At 48.6% G+C, this 14224-nt stretch overlaps 1 protein-coding gene across 2 annotated transcripts in view; it reads right to left on the bottom strand.

Moving 5' to 3' along the window:
- The window catches only part of LOC144943990 (RNA-binding protein Nova-1-like), a 62036-nt gene extending 48131 nt beyond the window's left edge, over window positions 1-13905 (bottom strand). For both annotated transcript variants that reach the window (XR_013639549.1, XM_078871937.1), the window contains exons 1-2: window positions 12661-13905; window positions 4861-5004 (exon numbers count right to left, since the gene is read on the bottom strand). Coding sequence is in view for 1 of the 2 variants with exons in the window: in XM_078871937.1 (XP_078728063.1) it covers window positions 4861-5004; window positions 12661-12895 (379 nt within the window). In the remaining variant the exon portion in view is untranslated. The remainder of the gene's footprint in view (window positions 1-4860; window positions 5005-12660) is intronic.
- Window positions 13906-14224: the final 319 nt, after the last annotated feature.

Genomic DNA, 14224 nt, shown 5'->3' with positions numbered 1-14224 from the left:
CTGCCTCGATAAATAATTGAAAGGTTCTTTTGTACCATTCTTGTACCCACCCCCACAAGCCCCCCCCATCCACCCGGGAGTCGCCCTTGAATGAAAGCGAGGAGGAGGTTCGCCCAATGGGCCTTCCACCCGCCGGGGATACCAAAAACAATTGAAGATCTACAATAAAACCATCTACAATAAATTGTAAATCTTGTGGGTTTACTCTACAACACACCGGTGTGCTGAACTAGGAACGAATTGGCATGCTTTGTTTAAGTGACAAACCTTACTAATTGGCTGTGTCGGATGGTGGTGGCGGTTTTAACGATACATTTATATATACACGACCTAAACCAAAAACCTCGATTATCAACTATAAAACATTACAATTTTTCCATATTTCTTCACTTTTTCACCGGCCCGGTTAATCTGCAACCCGCGTAACCTGCCCACGGATAATCGGGCGTCATCTGTGCATCGATGGTTTGCGTAAGAAGTAACGATGATTATGATGATGATGGTGGTGGTGGTGACGGTGGTGAGGATGACAACCCATTTCCAATTCAATTTACGAAAATAAAGTCACGTGGGTTCCAAAAGTGCAACTGTATTCAACTGAGTTGTTTTGCCAGTAAATATATTTATTTAGAACCCAAAATGAATCGTAAAAATTCGCATTCCCATTTCCTGAGTGTTTAGCACGAAATAAATCATTAGCGTCCTCCTCCAGAATAAAACTACTTCACTAAATGAGCAGTCAAGGCCGTGCAGCTAATGGAATGTGTAGTAGTAATAATAATTATACTTTTATTTTTCATGCGGAGGGAGAGATAAACAGGAGGCATAATTTCTGCTAATTTATCTATCTTAATATTAGCCACACTAAGAGACATCCCATGAATTTTAATATACAGTATAATTTATATACTGTGTAAATGTATTTTTTTTATTGTAATCAATAACATAAAAAACATTTACAGCCTTTTGTCCAGCCACTGCTGGATGAGGGCCTCCACCCGAGGCCTTGTCGGCCATGAAGGGCCCTTTGACCATACTTTCACCACGCCAGTCAGTGCGGGTGGGCGAAGAGCTGCGGATTTGGGGGGTAAAGTGGCAGTGCCGACTGAGTTGTTTCACTCACCGCCGGCAACATCGGTGGCTGGGAATCGAACTCGGCTTCGCTGGTTGCTTTCGATGCGACACTGCAAGCTCACCACTGCCGCCGCCGCCGCTCCAGGCAAAAAACAAAACACTGGCGCCCAGTTGACGCTCGCGTGCGTACAGCTCTCCCTTCGCTTCATGCGGGGAGTAGCAGTGGATGCGTTCCAAAAAAGGTGCACGAAGCGAAAACGGCATGAGGAGACAGCTGCCCGCCGAGTAGCGCGGACGGTACACACGGAGTACACACACGGAGTACACACACGGAGCACACACACACAATGTAGCGCCACGTCCAACCGCATCACAGCACGCGAGGGAATTCAAGCCCGCATGATAGAGCGAATATTTTGTTAGAAATGGGTTCGCCGCAGAGAGACGCGAAAACCGCACAAAACCCAACAGGCGCCGAGCGAGGGGCAACCTGGACTCTGATTTGTGCGTGCTTCGTGGTGATTGAGGAGCTCGGTGGTAAGCGAACGTTGTTGTGCGCACGGAAACTTTTGAAGGTGCGGACACAATGACCTCTTGCCCCCCACCCCACTTAAACCTTAATGGGCCAATAGCCCCAGCAAATGAGCGAACGGACGCACCTCTCCTCGTGTTTGACAATTCTTCTCCATTTAAATGTAAACTAAGCCCCCCCCCCCCACCGCCATCGAGTACTGGCTAAGCGTTCATATTCTGCTGATATTGGCAAAAATATTAAGCTATAAACAGGGCCGACGTCTCATCTAAGGTTACAAAATAACCGGGACACTTCGTGGGGAAAAGGAGAATATCTCACCAAAACCAAACGAGGGGAGAACTCCGCGTGAGGTTTTTTGCCTCTCTGCGTTGACCGAGGTCCAATATTTCATACGGAGTGCTCTCGGCAATAAACATCCGGTTAAGCGGCCAGCATTTTGCTGAACGACGCCGACTCTTCTTGATGAGAAGCAGAAGGTCAAAACCGGCCCGCAGTTGGCTTGCTTTCACGAACGTTGCGTGATTATATTGGTGTGTCGAGGCAATAGGCTGATGGACTCACACTTATTGTTATTTATATATGTGGAGAGACAGAACGGGATTCTGCAAATACTCACGCATTGCAAGGTATAAGTGTGCGTGCATGTGACTGAGTATTTGGCTGGAGTACATTTCCACGTGATGATAAGCCACTTCGTTGAGCTATCATTTGTGATTTTTATTTTATTTTTATTTTACTTTTATTAATTGAAATGTTTTACCTACGTGACTTTACCGAAAAAAATCAAAGAATACTATCATTTGTGGCCAGGTCCCTTCTGTAAAAATTGCTCTATAGCTCAGTGGGCCTTACTTGGTAAAATAAAAAAATGGTTTAGTTTAGACCAGTGTTCTTCATTGCAAGGACTCTGGTGGCCTTTAGTGTGGCCCCTGACATGCGGCCTCCAACAAAGCGCAAATGATGACTTCACCCCTTGCAGGCGGTGTGGTGGCTCTCAACACTGACGTCGTCTTATGGGCTACTTCCACCGAGAAAATGAGTGAAGGAACATTGCTTTTAGGCAAATAACACTGGTCAACAAAAAAAACACTTTTTTTCTGGCCTGGACTTTTGCAGCTGTTTCCAAATCTGATCTCAGATTTGCTCTATCACATCATTTTTATGCTATTGGCATACCCCATTTTCATTGATTTTACCCGAAATTAACTCTGTCACTTATGATTGCAAGTTGTTGCGAGTCAGTGACTGCTTTAGTGTTAAAATATGGTGCTGTATTTTTAGGATAGTGTGTTTATAATATCATTTTATGTAGATATCCACATTTATTTAATATTTTTCTTCTGCAGTTTTTATTGAAAATGCAATATTTTACATCTCTAAAACCTGATGTGATAGACAAAAACTGATGCCAGATTTGGAATCAGCACCCCAAAATTACATTAAAACCGTTGGAATACCTTATGCCAAAAAAAGTGTGTTGACCAGTGTTATTGAGCAACTGACACAACACCAGGGCTATTGGCTGTTCTGGGAAGACTTGACACATTTCCCAACACAGCAGCTACCTCCTGGCAAAAACGGGGACAGGTGGCAACCCAGCCGCCGTCTCCGCTAATCCAGCGGTGACTCGGACTCAGCCGCAAGTCGCCCGGGCTCCGTCTCGGCCGTTCGTGGGAGACGCGAAATTGGCTCGACTCTAAAACCAGGCGGTGGGGCTTGTGTCCCAAAATTAGAATACCTGGCAAAAACTCCTTTGAGGATTTTTTCCACTTTAATGTGACGCGCGGCGGGGTGATTAAACCCCGTTGCCGGTTGGAATGCGGAGGTATCTGTTGTTTTTTTTGTGTGCGTGTGCCGTCGGGGGCGCTGGGACATTGCGGACAGACCGGTTCCTCTGGGAAGCGCACGGATTCCGCGGGGCTGGAAAACCCCACGGCGGCGTTTTTCCTCGTGCCCACAAACAGTCACTGAGCAAAGTACTCCACCCCCTTTGGGAAGCGCCGGAGGAGGGGTCACAGGTATAGGGTCAGCGTGAGGGCTCGTACTAGCGGCTGGTTGTCTAGCAACAGTGGCTTTCCGCTGAGCCTTACGTGACAATGGCTCAGTAGTAACAGTGGCGTGTGGCTAGTTGGCTTGCGTTAGGGCTATTCATCGTGAGTGACTAGATGGGTATATGGTTACAGCGAGGGTGATAGTATTTGTGACGGCCTACCTAGTCATGGTTAGGGGTACGGCGAGTACAAGTGGCCGGGTGGCTGGTTGGGTAGGGTTCGGATCATTGCTCGTACTCGCGGCTGGTGACAATTGACAGAGCATTTCATTGCGCGTTGGTGAGTGTTCGGGGTAGGGGCAGGACAGGCGCGTGATTGGCTAATGCGCTCCGCACCAAACTGCTCTCGACCCTCTCTCCCCATCGCGACGCTCGGCCATTTCAGTTTGGGGCGAATTTTAATTTCAATGACTGCGCCGACCCCTCGACTCCCGCACCATGGGAGTGGTGGATCCGGGTCGGGTGCGGGGTGCAGTTACAATGGGAGAAATCCTCCCTCTCCCCCCCATCCTTTGAGATGACAAACTATATATTGTATCAGTGGCAGCTCCTGCAAAATCTCTCAGGGGGGGCAAATGTCTGGATGATTTATAAGGATAAGGTCCACCCATGCAAAGGATAAATTAACAGCTTAAGCATGTAAAGGCAACTTCACTTCTTTAATATTAATGAAAAATAAAGTGACTCTTACAATACATCTTGTTTGTTTCTATACTCACTATTAATACAATCCACTCAAATTTCTTTTATTAAAGATTCCACTAGGTGGCGACAGATAATATTGTTGGATGCAACGTGCTTACGTATGATGACGTAAGCACGTTAGTGCGAGCCCTCCCGGAAGCCATAGAGAATGCATTGCAGCGCCCGCCCTTCGAAAAAAAACATCTTTGAATGTAAGTCTATGGGGCCACTCTGGGCGATTCTCAGCCGGAGTGAAATCGCCCAAAAAGAGGCGGTACTCCACAGAACGTGACATGACGCTGATTGGACTATATCCAGAGGCACAGTGACGGCTAGCGTGACTCTGTGGTTGAATGACATTGGTGGTGCGTCGCCCCAATCGCCCTAATGAAGAAACCACCCCTGTATTGTATTGACATTTAGCAGAGAAATTATTGTTTTGTGTCTCTTGATGTAGGGCCCTATTTCCTTCCCCAGGAGGTTTTTAGATCCTCCTGAGCACCATCGCGCGCCTCACCCGGGTAGAAGTCCTTGGACTTTGAGAGCTTGATGGTGGCTCCAGTCTCCTTCTGCAGCTGCACGATCGTCTGGCCGCCCTTGCCGATGATGGAGCCGGCGGCGTAGCTGGGGATGAGCACCTTCATGTAGAACTGCCCCTCGTCTGCTCCAGCGGGAGTGGTGGTGGTGGTCGTCGAGGCGGCAGCGGTGGTGGTGGTAGTGGCGGTGGTGGTAGTGATAGTGATGGTGGAGTCGGTGGTGGAGTTGGCAGTGGTGGAGGTAGTGGTGGTGGTGGGGGTAGTAGTGGTGAAGGTGGTGGTGGGAGTAGCGATAAAAGTAATGATTGAGGTGGTAGTGAAGGTGGTAGTGGTGATGGGGGCGGTGGTAAAGGCAGTGGTGGTAGTGATAATAATTGTGGTGGAGGTCGTGATGGTCGCGGTTGTGTAGGTGGCAGCGATGAATGTAATAATTGAGGTGGTGATGGTGGTGGTGGTCGTAACGGTCATGAAGATAAAGGTTGAGGTGATGGTGAGGAAGGTGGTGGAGGTGATGGTTGAAGTGGAAGTGGTGGTAATGGAGATGTAGATGATGGAAGTGGAGGTGGCGGTCGTGATGGTGGTAATGTTTGATGTTGTGGTGGTGGTGGTGAGGGAGGTGGTGGAGAAAGTGGTGGCGTTTGTGGTGGTGTTAGTGGTGGAGTTGTGATGGAGGTGGTTATGAAGATGGTGGTGGTGCAGTAGCAAAGGAGGTGGTTGTGGTGGTGAGGGAGGTGGAGATGGTGGTGGTGATAGTGGCAGGGGTGTTTTATACCAACAGTGGTGGCGGTGGTGATTGTAATGATGGTGATGGAGGTAGGGATAGGGTTGAGAGGCATTGGTATAACACATGAATGACAGACACCCTATAACAAATACTCAACTCAAATCTGCTGACCTAACAAGCCAAGCAAGTCACAGCTTGATGATAGAAATAAGAACATTAACTCATTCTGCATTGTCTTACACATCCCTTTTTCGTACAGCTCTCCCTTCGAGATGAGAACGGTAATTCGAAGTCAAATAATTCCAGTAGGAAAAAAATCAATTAAAACGACAAAATATAATCAGCCAACAAATTGCAACAATTCGATGAAGTTAAGTACGTGCACAAGGGTTGGAGCAGTGGCACAGTGGTTAGCGCAGAAAACACCAATAAAGGTATCCGTGTAGCCTCATGGTCCGCAGGGACAAGTGCTGTTAGCCAACACCTGTTCGGGCCCGAATGGCACCAAACGTGTGGAGTTACCATCACCGTGCCCGGCTGCCTTTACCTTCCTCGTGCTGATTTTGTTTTTTATGTACACACTATGCCAGGTGCTCATTTAACACTGAGTTGACCTAGAGGAGACCCAGGATGGTTTGTTTAACCAGGTGAGAACGCAAGAGACCAGGATAGCCTCGTCTGCAAAAGGCGGCCTGTGTCAACAAAATGACAGGCGGTTGGATGTGAACCCGGGGCCCGTGGCTCCCAGCTCCAGGCTCAATGGACTCGGCTACGATGCGGTGGTTGGGGGTTAAGATTACGGTGCGGTGGGTGGTGGGGGGTGAAGATTCCTCTGTGCACGGAGGTTGTGCGTGGCCAGATATTGTACCCAGCTTTCCAGGATCTAGCAAAGTGAACAAAAAAACCCCACTGCACAATCACTCCAAAGACAAATCACCATGTGTAGCCCTAACAGACTGTTGGGGCAAGTGCTGTTAGCGAGCAATTATTCAGGCCCGCGACAGCACACGATGGGGTGGTGTCACTGGTGTGGCCAGGAACACGCCCCGCCGCCTTTGTATCCCCAGTGGCGATGTTTACACACACCGCTACAACAGGCACTCATTTGAGGCTGAGTCGAGCAAGGGGAGGCCCAGCACCGGTTCAGTTAATCGTCACCGGCGTTGGCCATGAGCGGCAATCGAACTCGGGTCGCCGGGTTCGTAGCGCAACGTAGCGCTAACCACCGCGCCACCGCTCCGCACTCACGCGCACACACTCGCGCGCGCTCCAAACCCCGCCGTGTTCAATGTCGCTGCGCCATTGCTCACACAAGGCGAGGTTGGAACGGGAGCGCACCGGCGGTGCCACGGCTGAGTGCATTCAGCTGCGCTCACTGTAGCCGCCGTCGCGCTGCTATTCCCAACGGAGTCGAGGCAACACAAAACGCGAACGCAGTGACCCCCCCCCCAACGTTTCGCAAGGGACCTCGCCCGCCCGGTTGACCCGACTACGAACATCCCCTGTTAACCCCCGGGCAGCACTGAAGAACGACGGATGCGAAGACGACGCTTTGGGGTTTCCACCGCCTCTTAATTCTGCTCGTTACCATGTACTTCTGGAGAAGAAATGGTTGGATTTTTTCGATTTAAAGCTTTCGTGACTGCAGGGATTCATCTTCTTGGTTCTTTCGGTAAAGTCACGTAGAAGGGAAAATTTTTTATTTTATAGTTTTCTTTTTATTATTTTATTATTTCCCTTCTACGTGACTTTACCGAAAGAACCAAGAAGATGAAATGGTTGGATGTTTTAGATATCGCAAGTGTTCTGTATTTCATTTAATTTTAGCCATTTTATTGTATTTGCATTGAGACCTGCACTGATGATGTATCATCATCGTCGTCGTCGTCGATGATGATGATGATGATGCTTGAATTAATTTGATGATGAAGATGATGATGGTGGCAATGAGGATGATGGCCCACAGTGAGTTTGATGAAGGTGATGATGATGATGATCATGACAATGCATTAATGTGTCTGAGCCTCTTGGCTTTGCATCATCACCATTTCATTACAGTGTGAGTGACGTTCATTGCCGACGAGCAATCAATTAGACCGCTCTCTTTCCTAATTCTCCCTCCCCGCTACACACAATGCTGCCACTGTGCACGCGAAACACATACGAGTAATGATTCACGTAAATAGTCGGAGTTACGTTTTTAATTCACAACGTTTGTAATATCGCTTTGTTTGCGCGCGTGTGTGTAGGCGCTAACAGAACTTGCCCTAAAAGTCCGTCAAGGCTATACGGGGGATCTTTGTCGGTAACTAAAACTGTCGAGGTCACAATCCAGGCGAGTTTTTCCGTTTTACACAAATGATTTAGTAATGCCGCTGCCACTGCTGCTGCGGCATCAACAATGGGTGCACAAGCACAATTAACGACAACAACAAAAAACCTCAACACCTTCTACCTTCATAACACCGTGGCATTAAAAGAAAACAATCGGCAATGTTGCAGACGACGGCCCTCTCCAGATCACCTTGTATAAAGTATTATATTGTTAAAATTTGTAAAAATATTTTTAAGGCCAGTGTTATTGCCAAATGTGTAGAGTTGTTTTTGTGGTTAATTGTGCTTGTTCGACCGCTGCCAATGTGGCAGCAGCACCAAATAATTTGTCAAACGTTGGAATATTCTTAGGATGGTTGAGCCAGGTTAGTGCTTGTATGTGTGATTAGCAATGCTTGCCCGCTGTTGTAGGTATCAACATCTTTATTTGTCCTAGAGGAATCCGACCAGCTATGAAGCTTTTTTCACATATGTCCAGTCGGGACGCGTCAGCGAGTTACATCCGAATGGGGAATTCTTGCATGTATCTGTGCGGAGCTGAGTTGGGAGGTGGCCAGGAGATGGCATTGCTGAGTGTCACCTTTCTCCGTACGTGGCGGGTTTTCTCCGGTTTCCTCCCACACGAAGCTAAACTTGCATTCATGCAATTTACCCAAACATTCCCAATGCAAGAGGGCCCCTTCCTGAAAAAGGAATACTGAGACTTAGTGAGGCTTTCCCGGATACACAAAAGGCACACGTGTGAAAGTCTCAAGGATTACCCGTCACACACTCGTGGTTTTTCACAAATGTCGAGGGCTCTCCAGGGGCCGGTGCAATGGATTCTTCACGTTCGATGCCGTGTACCTGGGACGACCACACCCGGCCCTCTGTATCGGAGAGTCTCACCGTCAGCTTGCCGATGGTTCACGTCTCGATGTGCAAGGGTCAGCTCCCTCCAAAAGCGTTGGCTCTAGTCACATCCTTTACTTGAGAAACAAGCCAGAAACTAATAACATCCATACAAGGTGATAATTGGTTTTTTACCCTTTTATCTGGAAACAAAACTGACACCTTTTTTTTTACAAGGAGTCATGTTTGCATAGACCACAATACCTGCGGTCATAATGCAAACAAAAAACACAACTCTGATAATGTATGCACTGTCCTTGAAGTTGATTGGTCCACACCCGAGACAGCTTTCCTTAGAGCCTAGTCTCACATGGGTTGGACCAGATGATGCTAAAAGGCACACGGACAGTGCATACATTATCAGAGTTATGGTTTTTTTTGCATTATGACTGCAGGTATTGTGGTCTATGCAAACATGACTCCTTGTAAAAAAACAAGGTGTCAGTGTTGTTGGCAGAAAAAAGGGTAAAAAACCAATTATCATATTTTTACTGGCAAATGAGGTTCCAATGGTGCAAATCCATACAAGGTATTATCGTTTAATTTACTAGGCGGCGGTGGACATTAGCATAGTGCTGCTACGTAAACTCATTTATTAACGTCATCCCCCACCCACTCAAAATGTTTCTGTGACTCAGTTTCTTTGGATACCGTCTCGGTTTATTTGGTTTATTTCTCGGTTCCTTGGGTTTTCTGGCTCCGTTTCTTGGGGGGGTCCCCCCCCCCTCGGGTTTTCACTGGGGGGTGGGGGTCTCACTGATTTGAACCCGTTGGCATTAACATGTAAGCATTGTTTCAAATATATATTAAAATCATAGCATTTCACCCATGCGGTAGACAGGTGATCCCCACGGGCTCCTGACCTGCTCTACTAAATATATAACTGATTGCCAAACTAATCGTCGATAGAATTTGGCCAAATTCTACACAATGCAATGGGACCCACGCGAGAGAGAAAAAAACAAGCATCTTGTGACTCAAGCGACGCTTGTCTTGGGTCATATAAAGCACCGGGACGTCGTGCAGAACATGTTTTTTTTTAAAGATGTAATTATCGTAACCCGGTGAGTTACCGACCGCGTACGTTGGGTGCAAAAGCTGTAGGATATCGGGACAAGAGCCCTAAAATGTGTACCTTCAATAGGACACCACATACATTTAATTGCATGTAGATCCTTGCCAGCAGCAGGAGTAGAACTGCTCTGCAGTGCATGCAGCCTTGCACAATCGGCCCGAATAATTGGCTCATCTCTCTCTCCTCTCTCTCATTAAATAATTCGTCCAATTAATTAAACCTGCGACGTCATTGCCGAAGAGTCCAATCAGGTCCAGGCAAGTGAGTAACAGCAGGGAAAGATGCGTTGATCCACACCAGATGTAATAGCGTGTATTGATACACATAGAGTACAAGTATACGTATCAAAGTATACATATTAGGGTGTGTGTATATGAGTCGACATATCGGAGCATGTTAGAATATATATTGCTGTGTATCTCAGTCTAAAGAAGAACGGGGCTGCCAATTGTGATGGAAACAGTCGAAATCTTGGCCAGGAGCTACACGGTATCGTCATCATCAATGCCATCATCGTTATCAGCATCATCATCATAAACCCAAGATAAGGATGACCCTCAAGACTCGTTGGCAGAGAGGGCCCTACATGTGGGACATTTGGTCAATTCCGTTTTAAATCAATGCGTGTCTGGATTTCGTGTTGGCAGAAAACTGGAGGACCCAGAAAAACCCCATTACACACACGAGGGGGTAGCACACTCAAGAGAGTTGCACAGACAGATTCAGGAATCCATTGCTCGATGTACTTCCATCCCCTGGCCACCTCGCAGCCCCAGCCTACGAAGTCTCCTATTCAAGATATAACCAGGCTCAAGTCTGCCAAGCATCTGAGATCGGGGAGATGTGTTAATATACCTTTAACTAGGTCCCAAATCTTAACAGAGAGGACCTCGGCCTAAATCGATTGCCCATTCACCAGTAATGATTCAAGCAAGCCTGACCCTGCTGATGAGACATCTCACGTCAAAACCGGTCCAGAGTGTTGCGCGTACTAAATCAATGCTGCTGAAATTGCTCACCCAGCCACAAAGCCGTGGTGCCGATGGGTTGCATAAAGAATTATTTATTTTTTGTGGAGAGCCTTATTTGTCCTCTGCTGATTAATATTGTTAAATGTCAGTCGTATAGGGCAATAATTACAAACGCTGTAAGAGGTTCGTGGAGTCTGACTAAAGCACCATCACCATGCAAGGGATTCATTGCCGAGACACACGCGCATACATGTTAATTACATACGTACACACAACATATATCCATGACAGTATAACAAGGCGAAAGATATCCCTTCTAGCCTTGAACTGACTGTCGGGGCAAGTGCTGTTAGCGAGCATAGATTATGCCCGACACGCCACACGAGCGTGGTAAGTGGCCAGTACACCCCACGCCCGGCCGTCTTTGTCTCCCCACTGCTGATGTTTAAACACACTGCCCCAGGCACGCATTTAAGGCTGAGTCGACCTAGGGGAGGCCCAGAACCGGCGGCGTGGTGTGCCAACCGCCACGCCACGGCTCCCGAAAATACATTGCTGTATTCACATCTACATAAAACACAAATATATACACACATTACGTGCGCGCACACACACACATATCAAACAAAGATACGCACACACACGATACGCGTACACATGCTCGCATTTGTGTGATCATGGTGACGATGGTGCCAATTATCTAGCCAGGAAAACCTCAGCGAGTCTCAAGACTTGCTGAGGGAGGGTCCTGCCACACTGGAATGATGCCCCCCCCCCCCACCTGGGACCCTCCCCCCCTCACCTGAGCCCCCCCCACCAGCCCCCCCATCTGTATCCCCCCCATCCGCCCGTTCCATTCGTCAAAGCACCACGCCGCTGTCCACCAAGGAGGTAACCCCCAACACCGCCATCTCCCGGCCACACCTCGCAGCCCCACGCCTACAGCACCTGGCAAGCCCTGGATGGTGCTCACCCATCCATATACTGACCAGGCTAACAAAAAAAATGTCCCTGCTTAGCTTCCAAGGTCCGACGCGCTAGGCCTCGTTGTATTGCGATCATCATTCTGATTGAAGGCAACGACAAATGATGTTGATGCCGATGATGTTGATGATAATGTTCATAATGATTTTGATGATGATAATGACAATATTTATGATTTTGATGATGATGTTTAGAAGAGACGTTGATGACAATGTTAATGATGTTGACGATGATGGTGTTGATGATAATGTGATGATGACAATGTCCATGATGATCATGTCGACGCTGTTAATAAATTATGACGATGACGACGTTCATGATGGTGATCACAATGTCTGGATTCTCCAGTCGTTTCGACGGATAATGTGATGATGACAATGTCCATGATGATCATGTCGACGCTGTTAATAAATTATGACGATGACAACGTTCATGATGGTGATCACAATGTCTGGATTCTCCAGTCGTTTCGACGGATAAGTAATACAAATGGCACCGTTTATGGTGTTGATAGTGACAGTGTTGATGATGATTTAGTTGATGATGTTGATAATGATAATAATAATAATGATGATGTTGATAATCTCTTTGATAATAATGTTAATAATGGCAATGTTGATGATGTTGAAAATGGAAATGTCGATGATGACGATGCATTTCATGATGATAATGGAAATTTCGACGATGTTGAGTATGACAATGGCGACGTTGACAAGATGATGACAATGTTGATGTTGATGATGATTATGATGATGATGATGCCATGTAATGGGGAAGCCAGCCGAGCAGCTGAACACCTCACCGGTGTGAATCCTCTTGCTAGTCACCCCTTGATCCGTCGCGTCTTCCAGAGGCCGCTTGCGGGACTCATAATGGATGTCCACCTCCACAGCACCCACGTCTCCTCCATCCTGCTGCTGCTGGTGGTAGTGCTGGTGAAGCTGCTGACTGGACGCCATGGCGCTGGTGCTGTCCGGAACGCGGTGCTCACAGTGCGGATTGGATGCACGCGATATGCGCTCGCAGTCTCTCATCATTCCATGTCCGTCATTGTATGGAAATCGCTCCTCGCTCTGCGTCTGTCACCCCCTCCCGCGTGTCTCCGTGTGCGTGCGTTTGTGCCTTCCTCTCGGTGTCCCTCTATCTCCCCCCGTCTCCCCCTCGCTGCGTCTGTGCGTCGCCTTCCTCTGTCGAGTCTCCTCGTGTGAGCTTCCTCTTTCGTGTATTCGTCTCGATGCGCCCGCGTGCGTGCGCGCGCGTGTGCGCGTGCGTGTGTTCCTTTGTGCGTCTCTACGTCTCCGTCTCCCTGTGTCCCGCTCTGGGGGTTTTTGTCTCCGTTTGTGAGTCCCTCTGCCTCTGCCTGTATCTCCCTCTCCCTCGTTTGAGTCTCCGTGTGTGGCTCACTCCGTGTTTGTGCCTGCGTGTCCGTCTGGTCTGCTGTGCGCTGTACGTGTGTCCCAGTGCGTATGTCTATCCCGTCTGCGTGTGTGTGCGCCCGAGTTTGTCGTTCATCCGCTCAGCGTGATCTCCGTCGCTCTCTGCCTCCCTCCCGTCGATACCTCCGTCTGCAGAGTCTGTATCTCTCCCGCGTGACCCACGTGTGTCTGCAATCCGCTTGCTCTGCGCAAACAGGCGCAGCGAACTGTGATAGCACGCGCGCCACTCTCCCCCCCACACTCTCCCCTACCCCAGCTCCCCTTTTGTCGCAAGATCCCCTCTCTCTCTCCCTTCTCGCTCTCTCTCTCCGACGCAGACTCGGCGGTAAGAGTTGTATAGAGCTGGAGAGAATGCACGCACAATCAGTTCGCTCTATTCCCTCTCTCTCGCTCACCCCTATTCGCTCTCTCCCTCGCTCTTGTCTCACTCCAAGCCTCTCTCTCAAATGCGGACGCAACCTTTAATAGAACGCAGCAACAGCAAAGATAAACCACGCATAATCAATGAGCTATCTCCCCCTATCTCCCCCTATCTCCTCCTTCTCCTCTTAGTATCTCTCGCTCTACCATGCCTCACCGGCTCTCTTTCTCTCTCCTCCCCCACGTTTTCCACACTCTCTCTCACCCCCTCCCCCTCCTCTCCGTTCTCTCGCCTCTCTACCCCCCCCCATCTCATTCACTCTCTCCTCCCACTCGCCTCTCTATTCTATACTCCCACCCCCACCCCTTCTCTCTCCACTCTCTCTCCAACTCTCCCCCCTCTCCTGCCTCTATCAGCACCCCTCCTCCCTCTACACCCCCTCTCTCTCCTGGCTCTCCCTCGCCACTCCTCCCTCCCTCTTTCTGCTCCCCCCTGTGTTGATCTCTCTCCCCCCTCTCCGCTCTCCGCTCGTTCGCTCATGAATTCACCAATCTCCCTCCAACACAGCG

This window comes from Lampetra fluviatilis, chromosome 33 (genome assembly GCF_964198595.1).
Source record: "Lampetra fluviatilis chromosome 33, kcLamFluv1.1, whole genome shotgun sequence".
Classification (NCBI taxonomy): Eukaryota; Metazoa; Chordata; class Hyperoartia; order Petromyzontiformes; family Petromyzontidae; genus Lampetra; species Lampetra fluviatilis.
This window is presented reverse-complemented; position numbering and strand designations above follow the sequence as displayed.